The sequence below is a fragment of the Scyliorhinus torazame genome, chromosome 9, assembly GCF_047496885.1.
Source record: "Scyliorhinus torazame isolate Kashiwa2021f chromosome 9, sScyTor2.1, whole genome shotgun sequence".
NCBI classification, from domain to species: domain Eukaryota; kingdom Metazoa; phylum Chordata; class Chondrichthyes; order Carcharhiniformes; family Scyliorhinidae; genus Scyliorhinus; species Scyliorhinus torazame.
Window position 1 is genome coordinate 93,612,791 of NC_092715.1, and position 19,718 is coordinate 93,632,508.

The 19,718-nt window shown below is 45.4% G+C and overlaps 1 protein-coding gene and 1 long non-coding RNA gene across 2 annotated transcripts in view; one reads left to right on the plus strand and one right to left on the minus strand.

Moving 5' to 3' along the window:
- LOC140430115 (uncharacterized) overlaps positions 1 to 19,718 on the plus strand; it is an 820,575-nt gene that overhangs the window by 76,398 nt on the left and 724,459 nt on the right. Inside the window, exon 3 of the mRNA XM_072517631.1 lies at positions 3,686 to 3,905. Coding sequence (XP_072373732.1) covers positions 3,686 to 3,905 — 220 coding nt within the window. The remainder of the gene's footprint in view (positions 1 to 3,685; positions 3,906 to 19,718) is intronic.
- LOC140430007 (uncharacterized) lies at positions 7,682 to 11,525 on the minus strand. The gene is made up of 3 exons (XR_011949269.1): positions 11,421 to 11,525; positions 9,199 to 9,333; positions 7,682 to 7,926 (listed from the first exon to the last, which is right to left on the minus strand). It is a non-coding gene; the product is annotated as an uncharacterized lncRNA (long non-coding RNA).

Here is a 19,718-nt window from a genome sequence, read left to right on the forward strand (position 1 = left end):
TTCCTCTTCAAATAATGATCGAACTCTCTTTCGATAGCCACAACTGAATCTGCCTCCAATGCATTCCTGATTCTCACCAGTCATTGTGTAAAACCTGTCACCATTGTTGCTTTTACCAATAACCTTAAATCATTGTCCTCTGTTCCTTGATCCTTCCATCAATGGGAACAGTTTCTGCCTACCTATCCTGTCCTGATCCTTCATGATTTTAAATGCTTCTATTACATCTCTCCACATCCTTCTCTTCCCTAAGGTGAACAGCACGTGGTCCATTCAATATTTACATAGATCATACAGTGCAGAAGGAGGCCATTTGGCCCATCGAGTCTCCACCGACCCACTTAAGCCCTCACTTCCACCCTATCCCCGTAACCCAATAACCCCTCCTAACCTTTTTGATCACTAAGGGCAATTTATCATGGCCAATCCACCTAACCTGCACGTCTTTGGACTGTGGGAGGAAAACGGAGCACCCGGAGGAACCCCACGCAGACAGGGGGAGAACATGCAGACTCCGCACAGACAGTGACCCAGCGGGGAATCAAACCTGGGACCCTGGCGCTGTGAAGCCACAGTGGTATCCACTTGTGCTACCGTGCTGCCCTACCACAATCTATCTGCATATCTGAACTTCCTCATTCCCAGAACCATTTATGGGAAACTTTTCTGCACCATATCTCATGCTTTCACATCATTCCTGAAATGATGTGGCCAGAACTGGATGCAGTACTCCAGGTTAAACCAAACTAGTGTTTCATAAATGTCACCTTGCTTTTGTACCCTATGTCCCTATTTATAAAGTCCAGGATCCCATATGCTTTTTTATAAATATTCTCAATTTGCCCTGCCATCTTCAATGATTTATGCACATATATCCCCAGGTCTCTTTTTTCGTGCATCCCCTGCGCCCCTTTAGAACGGAACCCTTTATTTTATGCTGCCTCTCCCTATTCTTCTTACCAAAAAGAGTTCCGTTTTGGGCACGTTTAGCAGGGTGTTTCTCCACGTTGCAGCACTAAGAATGGCCCCGCTATCAAATGGGAATTTTTTTTTCCCTCTGCAAGGAATGGTCCACCGAGGTCACGCTTACCTCCCTTCCTGCACTGGCGAACTTAGCGCTTTTTAAATGCCACCTGATCTCTCGGCCCCACTCGGACTCCCCACCGCAACCTCTGGACCCCCCAATGCCACAACGTATCTGTTAGAGGGTCCTCAAGCACCCCCTCACACCATCTCATTATGACAGGGCACCCCTGGGCCTGATCCCTGGCACCTCCGATCTCCTGGGAGACACCCCCATTTTGCCATATGCATCGTCCATATTTGTATGGACCAGTGCTAAACTGCGCCATGGTGTTCGTTCCCGGGCCTCAGGCACATTGGGCGCCAAAATATTTATGTGAGCCTAACTATTCACTTTGTAAATCTGGATCGCGCATGGGTGAGACCCAGATCGCGACGTCTCGTGAGATCCCGTTAGGTCTCGCGAGGCGTTCCAAGCGTCGCAAATGTCGCATGAGGCTTCTCGCGGATATTTAACAGCCTGGTTGCATCACCGAGTCTGGTGCCACAAGGCTGTTTGATCGTGCCCTAGGGCATTACTGTGTCTCAGGAAGAGCAAGGGTCTAACGCTGACCTTGGGGGGAACCTACTCCTCCTGTTTGAATAAAATTTTAAATATAGCCAATCTAATCTTTTCTTCAGTGCCTTAGAAGTAAATGAGAAAAGCGTGTTTTTATCACCTAGACTTTAAGCATCACTTAGCAGAACACGAAAAGAAGAATAGTCAGGGTAGACCCAATTTTCCTTCCATTAATTTAAATGTGATTCAACCTACAACTCTCTTGATGTTTACTAGGATTATATCTGGTTCGTACTTCTCATGGCACCTGTCAAAGTTTGTGCTTCACTTTTACTTAAAATTGGATAGTGCTAATAGTTTGACATGAGCTGCATCAAATATATCATATTTCTCATAATGAATTTGCTGACTATTAATTAGACCCTACATGCTGCAAATCCTAAAACTTTAATCACACAGGTAGCCCATGGCTAAGGTAGTAATCAGTTCTAGGAATGCGAGCTTCTTTCCTAATCAGTTTCCCAGAGTTTCTACAAAATAATTATTGGCAATCTAACTGGCAGCTCAATAGCCCTCCCAGAAGCCTATTAACTCCTGTTGCTGCCTGCAGCGTCTGTATATAGTTGCAATAGGTAATTAGATTCTTAGTCTTGTCTGAATGACGGTGATATGCTATTGAATCTCTGTGTACTGAGATGCTGTTGCATTCCTGGAAGAAGATGGTCCTCCCTGCTAAATTAAGCTTTACTTCCCATGACCTTCATTGATTCTGAAAGTACAGCCAACTTTGACTGTATGTAGGTCAGAACCTGAAGGAAATCTCTGAAACCTGTTAGCAATTGATTCTGTTTGGAGCCAGCTGCTGCCTAGTATTGTATAAAGTATAACGGCTTGCTCTGTTGACCTGCCCTTGTGCTATCCCTGCTGTGAACTAGAGGATTATGTGACCGTGGAAGCTGATAGCTAGCTTTCCTGCTACTATTCAGGTGCCCTTGTCCACCTGGCTGCTTGTTCTACTTGGATTTCTATATCCTGTGGGAGTAGCATTTTCAAGGAACTGAAATGACCACTGATACCAGGCAACATTATTGGTTGGCTGAAGAAAATCATGTAAACTCAGTAAACTTCTTAATTAGCATACCGGCACTACAATTTCAGGATAAGAATTGCGGTTAATATTACTCAGTGTCATGGTGACTTGATTCTTTTACTCTGCTTTCACAGTGTTTGGTCCATTTCACATCAGGATATCTGAAAAATGCGCTGCTGATTGCTTTTTTAATTGTGCATGATGTCTTCATGATGGTTTCTGATTTGGAGATTTAGCAACTTTGTTGGTATAGGAATGAACTATTGAATTATGATAACTACCTGCAGCCAAATTTATTTAAGCAGGCTTCAATATATGGCAGTCTTTCAATTAAAACCCCAAATTTGTTAGTCAATTTTGAAACCTGTACACAAGGTTCTTGATTTTTAACATGCACCATACAAATAGAGACCATTTATGTCACTAATGAATGAAATACAAATTATTTTAACCAGTAAAAATGCTAAATGCCTGTGCAAAACTTCCTGCTGAAATTTGGTAACATGGAATTTGATCTTTTTCTCACTTCAGTCATAACTGAAAACCGATCAATTCTCAAGCCCCTTAATTTATTGACCAGTAGTCCAGAATGTTAAATATCTGGAAATATTGAGACCATGAGATCTGTCAATCACTATTGGTGAACCGTGGTGAACTAATTCTGTAACACATTCAGTTAATGTCTACCTGTCCCTGAATATACTGGCACTTCAAAACAATAGTGGTATTTGTCTGCTCACCAACGAACACCTCCAACCAACAGCTTAAACCAGCAGGAAACACTGTAGCCTTATGCTGGCTACAATAGGGTACTCTTACTCACCCAAAAAGACCTTCAGACATTGTGATTTTCTGTTTTGTTTTCCATTTAAGCATTACAAATATTTAACATAAAGTATTTAATTAAACAGGTTGAAGCAATTCAATTATTTCATGTATAAGTAAAAGAGCAAATACCTATTATATCCGGAAAAAGTCCATTTTATATATCTTTCTCTCTTGGAATTTCTTAGGCTTGGTTGTGGAGATAAGGAATCAAAACGGACACCTGTAGAAGTGTTTTTGCCATCAAATCCTGATGGTGAAATCTGTGACACATTGATCACTGGTGTGGCATGTGGGAGTCGACATTCCTTCATCTGGACTGACACAGGACATTGCTACGGTTTTGGAAACAATTTCTACGCTCAATTAGGCTATGACTTTCGTAAGGGGAATTACAAAGAAAACCAGGTAAATATTACTCTTGCCATATTATTTGTCATGTCTCCCCTTACTTATCATCCCCTAATTGGTCATTTACTTTTCATATGATATTTTTCATCAACCTTTTTGGCAAACTTGGAATTTTTCTTTGCTTATTGACCCATTTGCACTCAAAACTTAGGCAAAAAGTAAAATATTTGCTTCTCCAACCCACTTACCACAGATTGTACTGGTCGAATTGTCCCAGCTTTCTTGAAACTGTAGGACTAAACTCCATTCTGAAACATGCAAAAGCATTATCAAAAAATGGAATTGGGAACAGAAAAAGGAAGAAAGGACTCGCACTTGCACAGCACCTTACATTACATCAAAAAGCCATAAAGCACTTTACAGCGAATGAAGTTATTTTAAATGCAGTCGCAGCTGCAATGTAGGGAAACATTGGGTCAGCTGTAGTCCATTCAGTTCTTCAGGCCTGTTTCATCATTCAATTATTTTTTTTAAAAATAGGTTGTTGTTGATCTGCATGTTAACCCTAATTACCCACCTTTGATATACACCCCCTTGATACTCCTACCAAACAAAAATCCAACAATCTCAATCTAAACCATTTCTATTGATGCAGGAAGTCTTTTGGGAGAGCAAGTTCCTCTGTGTGAGAAAGTTCTTCCCAACTTATCTCAGTTCTGATTTAAGATCATGCCCTCTAGTTCTGGATTTCCAAAGCAAAGACAATTCTTTCTCTGTCCTATCAAAGCCCCTATACATTTTAAAACAAGTCAATTGGATCACTCCTCAATCTCCGGAACACAAGCGAATACAAAGTTTAAGTAACCTATCATTGTAATTTTAAGCTCTGAAATCATTCTGGCATATCTATGCTGTACCCCTTCTAAAGTTTCTGAAGGTTTCCTGAAGTTTGCTGCCCAGTACCTAAAGCAACGTGCCAGCCAATTTGTGCACAGCAAGGATCCATTAGAGTAATGAGATAAATAATCAGTTAATCTGTTTCAGTTATCTTGGTTAGGATAAATATTGCGAAATACACCAGGAAAACCTTCTTAACCCTCTTGGGACAGCATTATGGTATATTTTATGGTCACCTTAGAGGGAAAATGGAACCCGGGGCTAACATCTACAGCACCTCCAAAAATACAGTGCTCCATCAGTCTTGTCAATCTCAATTTACTGCTTAAATCTATATATTGTGTTTAACTTCACAACCTAAAGTTTCATGTGGAGCTCCAGTGAAAAGTAAGCAAACAGAAGCCGAATGGCAATTCAGTGGTGATTGCCATTCCTTGGAAGATCCAGCCAATATTTATTTACAGCAATTATACAATTTTTCAACTTTCCCATCTGATTCGTGTTACTTGCTGCTCTCTCCCATTAACCATGGATAGTACATGTCCAGAGGTGACCATTTCAAATTCTCTCTGTTAAAACTATTTAGGCACTGTGCAGGCAATTGTCAGGCAGTAGCTTGTGATTTACCTTTTCTCGTAGCCTTAGTTCCTGTAGTTGCAAATTGTAAGTTCTATATTACTAAGGCATTGCAGTTTCTTGATGGGAATTTTATTCTGGGACGAATATGAGGAGGAAAGTGCTCCAAGTACCTGGACAGCAAATAGAAGGAGTTGTGTTTGGAGGAATTCTTATCTTTGCAGAGCTTACAGGCCCAGAAAAACATAGTTCTCCAAAAAAGCTGCCTATAAAAATGATTCAATCCTCTAGGTAAGCAGTGATTTTACATTATATTTTTGTATTCATTCATGACTTACTGGCTGGGCAAGAAGAATAAGACCTACAACCAGCTGCTACAGCCAGTACTGCATTACAAACTAGTCAATTTGCCTCCAGCTTCTTCCAGCCTACCACAGGAGCCACCAGCAACACTGCCAATCGTGCTTGTATTAAACAGATGACTGATGCCTTGATTGCTACAGCAAACACATTCACCATTTTTTTCATGTCATTGAGAAGAAGACGGATAAGACCCTGAGAGTCTTTGCAGAGATTACAAGAATCCCACATAGAATGCACCCACAACAGTTTCCTCACACCTTCACACAATGCAACTGCCTTCAGGAATCATAAGACATGAGAGTTTGTGTGCTATTAATGTGGAACTGATGTGTGATGACCAGCAGCTTGTTGTGCAGGGCTGTGCCTAATGCTGGTAGTTGTTTACATATTTTTGTATTGCCAATTATCCATTCCCCCACTCTTAGATCCATGAACTCTCTTTAAACAGACCATTGGAGTCCTCAAATCACAGATGTTTGGACAGGGTTGGTAAATTACTGCAACATAAAAGTAACCCTTATGACTGTGGATCATTGTATTCTGCATGCTCGGCAATGCATGAAGTAACTATTGAAGTAACCTTCAACAGGGAGGGCGGGATTTTCTGCACAACCGGTCGCGTGATTTTTGGTGGTGTAGGTGGCCCACAAGCAGGATCTTCTGGCCCCGACGTTGTCAATGGGATATCCCGTTGAATGCATCCCACATCACCGGGAAACCCGAGGCAGGGATGTGCCGTCGGTGGTACCAGAATATCACGCCGGCGTGAACAGCCGGTAAATTCCACCCGGAGTAACGTTCATGTTGAGAGAGGACTCTGTTGACATGGAGCTGGTAAGGAAGAGGAAAGACTTCAATAGTAGCCTACAACCAGAACTTTTGGAAGTAGCTCAGTGAAGAGAGCTTCTGGTGAACAATCCAGATTCCCCTGCAGTAACAGTCATGCTCAACATATGCCCCAGTTGGGCAGCACAGAGGCGCAGTTTCACCCCCACAACCCAAAGATGTGCAGGCTAGGTGGATTGGCCACTGAAGAGAGCACTTCAGATGGGCAGAATGCTTCAAACATGTGTGGGGTAAACTAAAAACTCTGATGGTCTCTCCAGGTGGCTGTTGATATAACTCACCTAGCTCCTGTCAGTTTCCCAATGAGAGGTGGAAATTACTGTCCACCACAGAGTCTCTCATTTGCCAACACAATCTGTATTTCTACTTATAATTAATCAAAATCAGTCACATTTTGCCTGAGAAACACATATCCATTTGAGAAAAAAAGGCAAAATTGTTGAAACTTGAAATTGTCCACAGCCTTGCCATTATATCTTGGGCTGTAAAGCAGAACACCCTGAGATTACTTTTTCTGCATTAATCTGTGTGGAACAAATCACTGTTCCAGGGATCTGTCTTTAAGCCACACTCAGAAAAAGGCCCACTACTGCCTCCTAACTAAAGTCCAAATTTGAAGCATATTGTGAACTCTATGCAGCCTAGAAATTGGATCCTGATGAGTGGATACTGGCTACATTTCCAAAATCTAATGTGGATCTGGAAGAACCCTGCTTTTCTCAGCTATGCGATAAAGGTGCAGATTTATACAAACACATTTTGTAAAATGGGCCTGAAACTGAAGTTGGGCCCCAATTTGTACATTTGGTCCTGAACACCTATGCAAGACCTTTGCCAATACAATGGGCTGCACATTTCCGATGCCCTGGACCATATTGGACCATTTTGGACCATTACGTGTGTAAATTGTGTAAAGTATGATCCAATCTCTAGAACCATGTATCCTTTACTAATGGCTTTGACTGTAATCTTTTCCTGCCCTAGTATCTGAAATTCACTGAACTATGAAGGCACTAAATAATGATAATGTGCAAACCTACCTTCACTGCTAACTTTTTTGTAAACTCAATCTCAGAGCACAACTTTATGAAATCATTTGTTTGAAACCTTACTTTTCATTGCAAAATGTAATTTTGTAGCTTGAACATAAATTTTAGTTTTTTAATATGCTTTTACTGATTAAAATACCCATCCACAATAGTAATTACACCATCATCAAAGTATATTGTAATTGAGGCAATTATGTAGGTTATCCTGAGTATTCCACAGCTCCCATAAACATTTGTGCAGTTCGCTGACCCTCAAGTGTGACTTCATGGTAGCATGGTAGCAGAAAGTGTTGCAGGAGTAATCGATTGGCCTTGTCAGAGCGCATATATTGAAGGTGACCTAAAGGCTTTAGAAAGAAAAAAATCTACATTTATAAGAACATAAGAACATAAGAACTAGGAACAGGAGTAGGCCATCTGGCCCCTCGAGCCTGCTCCGCCATTCAATGAGATCATGGCTGATCTTTGTGGACTCAGCTCCACTCTCCGGCCTGTACACCATATCCCCGAAACCCTTTATTCTTTAGAAAGGTATCTATCTTTTTCTTTAAAACGTTTAAAGAAGGAGCCTCAACTGCTTCACTTTTTTTATCTGCTCTTCATGCCCTCACAACCTCCCCGAATTCCTTGCACATAATGATCAACTTCGGTGTTAGTAACTGTTGCTGCAGGCAGTTTTCATACTGTAAGAGCCCACCAACTACAATGAAATAATGGGGCGGAAAAGCAAAATACCATAGACTCTGGAAATCTGAAACTAAATCCAAAAATGATGGTGATGCTTAACAGGTCAGGCAGCCAGTTGGGTGTGCAAGAGATAGTTGACATCTCAGATACAAAATCTTGCCTTAGGACAATGATTGAATATCTGTTTGTTTGGGAGTGTTGGATGAGGGAGGAATTCCTCCATTTTTCTTCTGATGTCCAATTGAACAGACAGATAGGCGCCCAGTTTAATCTTTCAACTGAAAGACATTGGTGTACACGGTCACCACTGCATTGAATTATTAGTTTAGATAGCCTTGCAGTGGGGTTCAAAGCCATGCGCAGCTGGCTCCCAAAATAAGCTGACCATTATGATGTCCTTCACACATTGAAATATTTGTATTCCTGACCTTTAGTCTGTATTTAATGACTGCATAAATAAGATCACATCCAGACCTCATTATTACATAACTCTTTTGGTTTATCTCCCATTCTCCACATTTCATAGATTTTTTTAGTTCAACTGATTATGCTATCCATGTCCCATGCTGCACCAAGTTCGACAGATGTTGGAACCCAAAGTCAAAATGGCAGTAGTTTGAGCTTCCATCAAAACTGTCAGAACTGTCACTAAAGACTCTGTAGCTGAGTGCCGTGTTGCAGAATATATATATATGATAATTAATTGCATTTTAAGGTAGACCAATTTATGTAGCGTTTGAAAGTTACCACCAATTAGAAGTGAAGGAAATAACTTTGAAGATAGTGACAAGAACAGAGTATGTAAGCGGCAGCAGAAGGAAGGCCCGTGAAATGAACTTCTATGGTTGGAGGAGAATGACAGGAAGCAAGAGAAGGAAAGTTTGAGAGTGCAGGAGCTACAGATGGTGCAGGACATTAATCTGCTTTACCACCTCTGGCCACTGATACTGCAGACTCTTCGTCATCCATTGGAAAAAACAGCTTACTCCTTCTCATTGTCTAAGGTTTGGGCTTCCTCGTCGAATGCCTCCTAGTCATCATCATCACTCTACAGCAGTAACTGCAACCTATAATTCAAAACAAAGTGTAACTCCTCTTTAAGTGATGCAGGTTGCCTTTTTAAAATACCATTTCCACCCAATATCCCTCACCCCATTCAACAAATTATCAATAAACAGAAGAAGTCATTTTGCCAATCATTATCAAATGGCCTCCTCTTTACTCCCTCTGTAGCTATCGCCAATGCTACATCTCCCTTGAATTCTTTAATATTATATGGATGGCTGGTTTGTGATGCAGAGCGATACCGACAGCACAAGCTCAATTCCCGTACCAGCTGAGGTTCCATGTAGGACTGCCTTCTCAACCTTGTCCCTCGCCTGAGATGTGGTGACCCTCAGGTTAAATCACCACCAGTCAGTTCTCTTCCTCAAACGAAAGAGCAGCCTATGGTCCTCTGGCACTATGGCGACTTTCATTCCATCCCCAGTCTCTTGCGAATTCAGCAGCACGGGTTCAATTCCCATACCGGCCTTCCCGAACAGGTGCCGGAATGTGGCGACTAGGGGCTTTTCACAGTAACTTCATTGAAACCTACTTGTGACAATAAGTGATTATTATTATTATTAATTCCTTACAACATTGGTTGCTGTGTCTTCAAATGCCTAGCTCCCACATTCTCTCCTTAACATATTTTAAAGGAAAGACTCTCCTTAAGACCCGGCTCTTTAACTTGCTTTTGGTTTATTGCTCAGAATCTTTTTCTTCCTTTATGCCTCTGTGAAGAATTGTAGAACAATTTACTTTGCTAAACGTGGTAAATTGATATGATAAAGGAAAATTAGAGGATTCGCGAGAACACCGGGATAGACTCAGGAAAGAGAGCACTTTAAAAATATCACTGGGATTGAGTAGAGAAAGACGGCTGGAGATTGGGAATGCTAAACAATGAACAAAAAAACTTAGAGGAAACTAAAAAATTGGAGAAAAGTCAAGAAAATGTAAGTTGGTGAAGAAATGAAAAAAGCTGAAACAGTAGAAAAAACATACGGGACCAGAGAAACTAGAGTGTGGAAAGAAAGAGACTAAAGTGATTTTTAAAAAGAGCAAATAAACTATTAACTTTTATATTCGTGAAAAAGATTACAGAATGAAACTGAGGGAGGGATAATTGATCACACAGATATGCTGTACTATGGCTTGGCATGTGTCCAAGTTTCTATTACACTAACAGGAAGGAGTGGATTCTGATCCTGTACTGAAATTATAACTGTAGATTAAAAAAGCAGGCCAAAAATTGTGGAGGAGACAAAGATTAATTATCTCTGTGCATACACAGTGATGTTTGCATTACAAACAAATTATATTTGCTTGTATTTAAACAGTGCATAAATCTGACACATGCAGATGAGTAAGCTGCAACGCCTGTTCAGGATGAGTGAGCACACTTGTTTGAATGTCATATTTATCCCTGTACTTTGTCAGAAAATTAACTTCTTTGGAGTTTGTACTTGAGATGAGCATATGGTTGCTGATCTCAGGAGATGACAGCCTATCCAAGCGATAGCTCCATGCGGCTCCAGCAGTCCTCCGCTGGCAGATGCTTTGGGCTTTTCTGCGATTAAGCAGAGATCATCACTGTTTTCTTTGAGCACTGCTGTGCCTTGTACTCTGAAGTGTTTTGTTAATCACTGTCTGCCTTCGACAGAAGCTGCCAAAGCTCTCATTAAGTTTGAATTCTGAACTGTCATGCTCGGATGACGGAATTTCATCCCTTTTCTGCATGACTGGGATTTATCATGGAAAGATGCCAGTTAGAAAGTCCTGACACTAACATTTATTTGTTTTTGCACTTCGCTAACAAAAAAGGGAATAAATCTAGAAATAGTTAATTTGTCCACAACCACTCATTATTTTCTCTTCTCCTAAAGTTAAAGCAATCCCTGTTCCTAGTTCATATTAGCAGATTTCTACACATCTGCCCATTTTGACACAATACAGAGTATTTCTATTTTCTGTCATGAGATTTACTTATTAGTGCTCTACTCTTTTTAGACCAAGTGAACTTAACGTATGTAACATAATACTTTATAAATGACACCAAATCCAATTATTTGAGCATTTTTTTCATGCTTCTGGATTTCTTCCGCATTACCTGTTTTCTCGTTGATGATCAAGTCCATAGGTGCAGAATATCAATCCCCTCCTAGCATTTCTGTCTATCTTGTGGGGAAACAGAAGCTTTTTTGTTGAAACAGGATACAAAATCAGGCAAATAAGAATGGCTGTTTTGTTCCTACATGCCTTATATCAATAGAATAATTCAGGTTGCTGCTGTTAATAATAAATCATGGTAATTTGTGGGTCGTAGGACAAAGCAATAAGAGAAACCTAGAAGATGGCTAGATCAAGTGTTTCTAGAAAACATTAACCTCAATTCAATTCCAGATAACAAGTGACTGAATGGGTCTGTTGACAGCTACCCCTGTATTTGCTCGCAGTTCCTCAGTGGGGCTTTTGATGCTGGTTTGTCTGAGCTCCTGTTTGTGGTAGGTATTCAAGGGTGGCCATATCTCTAACACCATGCAGGCTTAGATTGAATCTTGAACCTCACAGTTTTCCCTATCTTGAGAGAAAAGTTATGTTTCAATAGCGTTAAGATTCCACCAAAAAGGTATTTTACAATGTCACTGATAGCAACACTTTGTCACCCATTGAAGCAGTTTTTAAAGAAGAATGTATAAATATATATGTATATGATATGTATTATATATATTATTTATATATGAACAGTAACCGGCTAAATTAAGAAATATTCTGATCATAACTAAATGCTTAGATTGTTAAGGTTGAATGTATTAAACCAAATTAGAGTTAGAGTCGAATGGTATTCATTGGAAAGACAGAGGCTGAGGGGAGACCTGATTGAAGTCTACAAAATTATGAGAAGTAAGACAAGGTGAAAAGTCAGAAGCTTTTTCCCAGGATGGAATTACAAGGGGGCACAGGTTTAAGGTGAGGGGGCGAAAGTTTAGGGAGATGTGCAGGGAAAGTTTCTCATGGAAAGGGTGGTGGAATGCATTGCCAGTGGAGGTGGTGGAGGCAGACACGATAGCAACGTTTCAGATATATCTTAATAGATACATGAATGGAGGGATACAGATCGTTTGGGCAATAAATAGTAGGCTAAATAAGGAATCTGGATTGGTGCGGGCTCGGTGGGCCAAAGGGCCTGGTCCTGTGCTGTAATGTTGTTCTTTGTTCTAGATGCAATTCGCAAAGGTAAAGTAAAAGTAAATATTAAGGCTGAGATTGGACAGCCTCTTTGAAAAGTTACATAACTCTGCAATGGGATTGAATTTGTTTCAGGTCTAGAAGATGTTGAGTGTGAGATTCTTTGTTTCACCTTATGAGGTCATCTTATGAGGAAAGGTTGGAGAGGTTGGTCCTGTATACATTGGAGTTTAGAAGAATGAGGGGTGACCTTTTGAAACATACACCTGCGGTGATTTGACATGGTGGATGCAGAAAGGGTTTTACTCCTTGTGGGACAGACCAGGGGACAGTTAAAAAATAAGGGGCTAGATTATCCATCGGTGGGAACCTCCATTTCCTCGTGCATCCTCTGGATCTCCTCTTTAAGATGGGATAAGGAGACAGTTTTCTTTCAGGGGGTCACAGGTCCTTGGAACTCTTTACCCCAGAGCACTGGAGGTAGAGTCATTGAATATTTTTAAGCCAGAGGTATTATAAAATCCCTATAGTGCAGAAGGAGGCCATTCGGCCCATTGGGACTGCACCAACCCTACCTAGTCCCACTGCCCTGCCTATCCCCATAACCTCACCTAATCATTTGGACACTAAGGGTAATTTAGCATTGCCAATCCACCTAACCTGCACTTCTTTGGACTGCGGGAGGAAACTGGAGCACCCGGAGGAAACTCACGCAGACACGGGGAGAACATGCAGACTCCATACTCACGGTCACCCAAGGCTAGAATTGAATCCTGGTCCCTTGCGCTGTGAGGTAGCAGTGTTAATCACCGTGCCACCCGATGTAGATAGATTCTTGACTAACAAGAGAATCAAAGCCTATCGGGGGTAAGTGGGAATATGGAGTTGAGTCCACAATCAGATCGCCATGATAAGTTAGAGAGACAGGTTAGGTGAGTGGGACAAAATTTGGCAAATGGAGTTCAACATCAATAAGTGTGAGGTTATTCATTTTCGGCATAAAAATGGGAATTAAACTTATTATTTAAATGGAGAGAAACTTCAGCGTGCTTTGGTGCAGAGGGTGTCCTCGTGCATGAATCACAGAAAACTAGTACACAGGTACAGCAGGTAATAAGAAAGACAAATAGAATTTAGGGCTTTATAGCTAAAGAAATAGAGTATAAAAGTGGGGAGTGTTGCTGCAGCTATACAAGGCATTGGTGAGACTGTACCTGCAGTACTGTGTACAGTTTTGGTCCCCTTATTTGAGGAGGAATGTAGTTGCATTTGAGGCCGTTCAGAATAGTTTCACTAGATTGATTCCAGAGATGAGGGGCGAGATTCTGCGGGAATCGGCGGGCAACTCCGGCACGAAGGAGTGGAGGATTCCGCACCTTCAGTGGCTAGGCCAGCACGGGAGTGGTTTGCGCCTCGCCGGCCAGCGGGGAAGGGGCTTGGCGCCAATCCAACCGGCGCCGAAGGGCCTCCACCGGCCGACGCGAGTTGCCGCATGCGCAGGAGCACCAGCGTGTGCTGGCGTCATCCCAGCGCATGCGCAGGGGTGGTTCATCTCCGCGTCAGCCATCATGGAGGACTATAGCAGCCGACGCGGAGGAATAGAGTGCCCCCACGGCATAGGCCCGCCCGCGGATCGGTGGGCGGGCCATCGCAGGCCGGAGAATCACCGGGGGGGGGCGCTGCCAGAGGCCGCCGACTAGCGCGGCGCAATTCCCGCCCCCGCCAAATCCCCGAGACTGGAGAATTCGGAAGTCGGCCCCCGGTGGGGGGTCGGAGAATCCCGCCCGAGGGGTTTGTCTTATGAAGAGAAATTGAGCAGTTTAGGCCTATCCTCTCTTGAATTTTGAAGAATGAGAGGAGCTCTAATTGAGGTAAATAAGTTGTTAAATGTATTGACAAAGTAAATGTAGAGCGGGTGCTTCCTCTGTGGGGCAGTCTAGAATGAGAGGTCATAATTTTAGGATAAGGAGTAGCAGATTTAAAACAGAGATGAGAAGAAATTACTTCTCTCAAAGGACCGTAAATCTGTGGAATTCACTACTGTGATGAACGGTTACTGCCTTATCATCATGTAAGGTGATGTCCCCTTTAAGACCGGGCTTTGAACCCTGGGGACTCCGCCTCTGGCTCCACCCATCTGGGAACCATACATAAAGGCCTGCCTCATGGTCTGTGTAACAGTCAGCTCTCGTCTCTAGCTGTAGTATAGTTATTAGTCTAATAAAGCCTTCTTTACAGTTTAATCCCTAAGCGTCATTATTGAGGGTACCTCAATTTATTAGACTAAACTAGATTCAGGATGGACGCAGGCCTAAAACCAGAGAAGCTCAATCTGGAAGCACGAACGCTGGAGGCAAAGGAAATTATTAAATACTGGCTGCGGTGCTTCGAGGCCTACCTGGACTCCGCAGAGATTCCCATCCTAGGGCCACGCAAGCTGCGTCTACTCCATGTCCGGGTGAGTCACAGAATCTCCGCCACGCTCGAAAAGGCGACGACTTATGAGGAAGCGATTGAGTTGCTCCGCAAGCGGTTTGTCAAACTCGTCAATGAGGTGCACGCCCGGCATCTGCTCTCTACCTGCCGGCAGCGCTCGGGGGAATCGCTCGACGAGTTTGTTGAAAAACTCACCGCGCTTGCCAGGGACTGTGACCATCAGGATGTGACAGTGGAAGTCCATATGAACCTGCACATCAGGGATGCTTTCGTGTCCGGCATCCGCTCGACCTACATCCGGCCGCGGCTGCTCGAAAAAGGGGCAAAAGACCTCCAGGAGACGCTAACGCCCGCCTCCTCGCAGGAGGTGGCCCGACATAACTTGGGTACGTACCCCGCGGACTCTGCCAGCCCCCCCCGGACTTCCTCAGACTCAACCGTATTACAGGCCTGCGCCACGCGGTGACCCGCTCACCATGGGGGCACACCATGCTACTTCTGCGGGCAGGGCCAGCACCCACGCCCACGCTGCCCAGCCTGCTCCGCGATCTGCAGCGACTGCGCGAAGAAAGGGCACTTTGAGAGGGTCTGCCTGGCCAGACCCAGGGGCCAGAAAAAAGAACAGCCGGCCCGAACATCAGGTTCTCAGGCCCGCAGGCCTCGCAATGCTGCTGCGCACCGACCTGACACACCCTCTTCTGACGCGTCATCAGCCTCGTGCGAATCATGGGAGCGGCCATCTGGTCGGCGGCCATCTTCTCGACCCGACACGTGCGACCGACGGCAGCGGCCATTTTACGAGTCCGACTCGGCTGACGACTACCCGCGACTGGGTGCAATCACCCTCGATCAAACTCGGCCAAAACACCTGCAGAACTCCATGATGCAGGTCCAGGTCAATGGGCACGACACTGCATGCCTCTTCGACTCCGGGAGCACGGAGAGCTTTATCCACCCTGAAACGGTAAGGCGCTGCTCCCTACGCACCCATCCCGCATCCCAAACCATAGCCCTCGCATCTGGGTCCCACGCGGTACAAATCACGGGGTACTGTATTGCGGATCTCTCGATCCAGGGTGCCAAATACACCCGTTTCAAATTGTATATCCTCCCTCACCTCTGTGCCCCCCTGCTGCTCGGACTGGATTTCCAGTGCAGCCACCGAAGCCTGACACTGAAGTTCGGCGGACCCTTGCCCCCCTCACGGTGTGCTGCCTTGCGACACTGAAAGTCGCACCCCCCTCGCTATTCGCTAACCTCACTCCTGGCTGTAAGCCCGTCGCCACCAGGAGCCGTCGCTACAGTGCCCAAGATATGGCCTTTATCAAGTCAGAGGTCCAGCGTTTACTGGGAGAGGGGGTCATCGAGGCTAGCAACAGCCTTTGGAGAGCGCAAGTGGTGGTAGTCCGGTCCGGGGAGAAGAAACGGATGGTCGTGGATTATAGCCAGACCATAAACCGATTTACGCAGCTTGATGCGTACCCCCTTCCTCGCATCGCGGAAATGGTAAATCGGATCGCCCAATACCGAGTCTTTTCCACGGTCGACCTCAAATCTGCCTACCACCAGCTCCCCATCCGACCAAAAGACCGCCCCTATACTGCCTTCGAAGCAGCCGGCCGGCTCGTCCACTTCCTCAGGGTCCCCTTTGGTGTCACAAATGGGGTCTCCGTCTTTCAAAGAGCGATGGACCAAATGGTGGACCAGTACGGTTTGCGGGCTACATACCCGTACTTGGACAATGTCACCATCTGCGGCCATGATCAGCAGGACCATGACGCTAACCTCAAAAAGTTCCTCCAGACCGCCCGAGCCCTTAACCTGACCTATAACGAGGGCAAATGCGTTTTCCACACCACCCGGCTGGCCATCCTCGGCTATGTCGTGGAAGACGGGGTCCTAGGTCCCGACCCCGACCACATGCGCCCCCTTAAGGAACTCCCTCTCCTCCGCAGCCTCAAGGCCCTCAAACGGTGCTTGGGGCTTTTCTCCTATTACGCCCATTGGGTCCCCAAGTATGCGGACAAAGCCCGCCCACTCCTAAAGACCACCACTTTTCCCCTCTCGGCTGAGGCTCAATTGGCCTTCAACCGCATCAAGGCTGACATCATCAAGGCCGCCATGCACGCAGTGGATGAAACCATCCCTTTCCAGGTAGAGAGCGATGCATCAGACATCGCCCTGGCTGCTACCCTCAATCAAGGAGGCAGACCAGTAGCGTTCTTCTCCCGAACCCTCACCGCCTCCGAGTTCGACACTCTGCAGTCGAAAAGGAGGCACAAGCCATTGTGGAGGCTGTGCGGTGCTGGAGACACTACCTCGCCGGTAGGAGGTTTACCCTCGTCACCGACCAACGGTCGGTCGCCTATATGTTCGATAACACGCAACGGGGCAAAATAAAAAACGATAACATTTTGAGGTGGAGGATCGAACTCTCCACCTACTTGTACGATATCAAGTATCGTCCAGGGGATCTCAACGAGCCCCCAGATGCCCTGTCCCGCGGCACATGCGCCAACGCGCAGGAGGACCGCCTGCAAGCCATCCACAATGACCACTGCCACCCGGGGGTTACCCGGCTCGTCCATTTCATCAAGTCCCGCAACCTACCTTACTCAACCAAGGAGGTCAAGGCCATGGTCAGGACCTGCCAAGTCTGTGGGGAGTGCAAACCGCACTTCTATCGGCCAGACAATGTTCGGCTCGTGAAGGCCTCGGGCCCCTTTGAGCGACTGAACGTGGACTTCAAGGGGCCCCTCCCATCCACCAACCGTTATGCCTATTAATCCTCACCATGATCGATGAGTTCTCCCGTTTCCCATTCGCCATTCCCTGCACCGACATGACCTCAGCCACGGTGATTAAGGCACTGCACAGCATCTTCACCCTGTTCGGTTTCCCTGCTTATATCCACAGCGACCGGGGTACATCGTTCATGAACGATGAACTGCGTCAGTATCTGCTCAGCAAAGGCATCGCCTCGAGCAGAACGACCAGTTATAACCCACGGGGAAACGGGCTGGTGGAGAGGGAGAACGCGACCGTGTGGAAGGCTGTCCTTCTGGCCCTGTGGTCGAGAAATCTCCCAACCACCCGCTGGCAGGAGGTCCTACCCGATGCCCTACACTCCATTAGGTCATTCCTCTGCACGGCCACGAATGAGACCCCTCACGACCGATTGTTTCTCTTCCCCAGGAAGTCTACCTCCGGGGTCTCGCTTCCACCTTGGCTGATGGCTACGGCACCTGTTCTTATCCGGAGGCACGCGAGGAGCCATAAAACGGACCCCCTAGTTGAAAAGGTCCGACTGCTCCACACCAACCCCAGTTACGCCTACGTGGAGTACTCCGACGGCAGGCAAGATACGGTTTCCCTCCGGGATCTGGTACCCGCTGGATCCTCCACCACAGACGCCCCTTCCCGCGCCGTGCCCCTGCCCCCCCTTACACACCCCGCCGGCGCTGGCTCTGCTACCCCCGGCCCTGCCTAGTTCCTCTGCCCCGACCCGGACCGAAGCTCCGACCGCTGTGCTCCCGGATGTGCCCTCAACCGGGACGTCTGTGCCCGCCGCACCACCGCCCGAATTGAGGAGGTCGAGGAGGACGATCCGGCCACCGAGACGGATGGACCTATGATGGCACTTCACCCCCGCCGGACTCCTTTTAAACAAGGGGTGAATGTGATGAACGGTTACTGCCTTATCATCATGTAAGGTGATGTCCCCTTTAAGACCGGGCTTGGAACCCTGGGGACTCCGCCTCTAGCTCCGCCCATCTGGGAGCCATACATAAAGGCCTGCCTCATGGTCTGTGTAACAGTCAGCTCTCGTCTCTAGCTGTAGTATAGTTATTAGTCTAATAAAGCCTTCTTTACAGTTTAATCTCTAAGCGTCATTATTGAGGGTACCTCAACTAACCCAGAGTGCAGTGGATACAAACAAAGAACAAAGAAAAGTACAGCACAGGAACAGGCCCTTCGGCCCTCCAAGCCTGTGCCGACCATGCTGCCCGTCTAAACTAAAATCTTCTACACTTCCTGGGTCCGTATCCCTCTATTCCTATCCTATTCCTGTATTTGTCAAGATGCCCCTTAAATGTCACTATCGTCCCTGCTTCCACCACCTCCTCCGGCAGCGAGTTCCAGGCACCCACTACCCTCTGTAAAAATCTTGCCTCGTACAGCTCCTCTAAACCTACAGGGACATTGAGTAAATTTATGGAGGAGACAAACAGGTTTTTAATTAGTAATAGGTTGAAGGGTTATGGAAAATGGGCAAGAAAGTAGAGTTCAGGCCGAGAGGAGATCAGCCATGGTCGTATTGAATGGTGGAGAGGGCTCGAGGGCTTACTCCTGCTCCTAGTCCTCATGTTCATCCAGAGCGCTAGTGGTTATGGGGAGAAGATGGAGGAATAGCATTCATTGCGAGAGCTTGTCCTACACTACAGACCAAATGGCCTCGTGAGCTGTAACATTCTATGATTCTGTGCCATCTTCCAAGTATTATTTGGTAGTGAGGAACTTCAATAGCAGTAGTGAGCATGTTTAGAAATGTTGAAAATATTTGTAAGCAAGAGTGTGAGAGAATGATCTATTTCTAACAACACCAAGGTCCATTTAGCATCTGGATTTGCCTTGATCTTGGTCCTGCCCACCAATGGGAACACCTTTTCCCTATTTGCGTCCTCTAGTTTTGGAGCCAGATTTGACGCAATCGGCCAAACCAGTACAACAGATTGGGGAATTTTAAATGTTAGTGAGTCACACATAAAACCACTTACAGTCA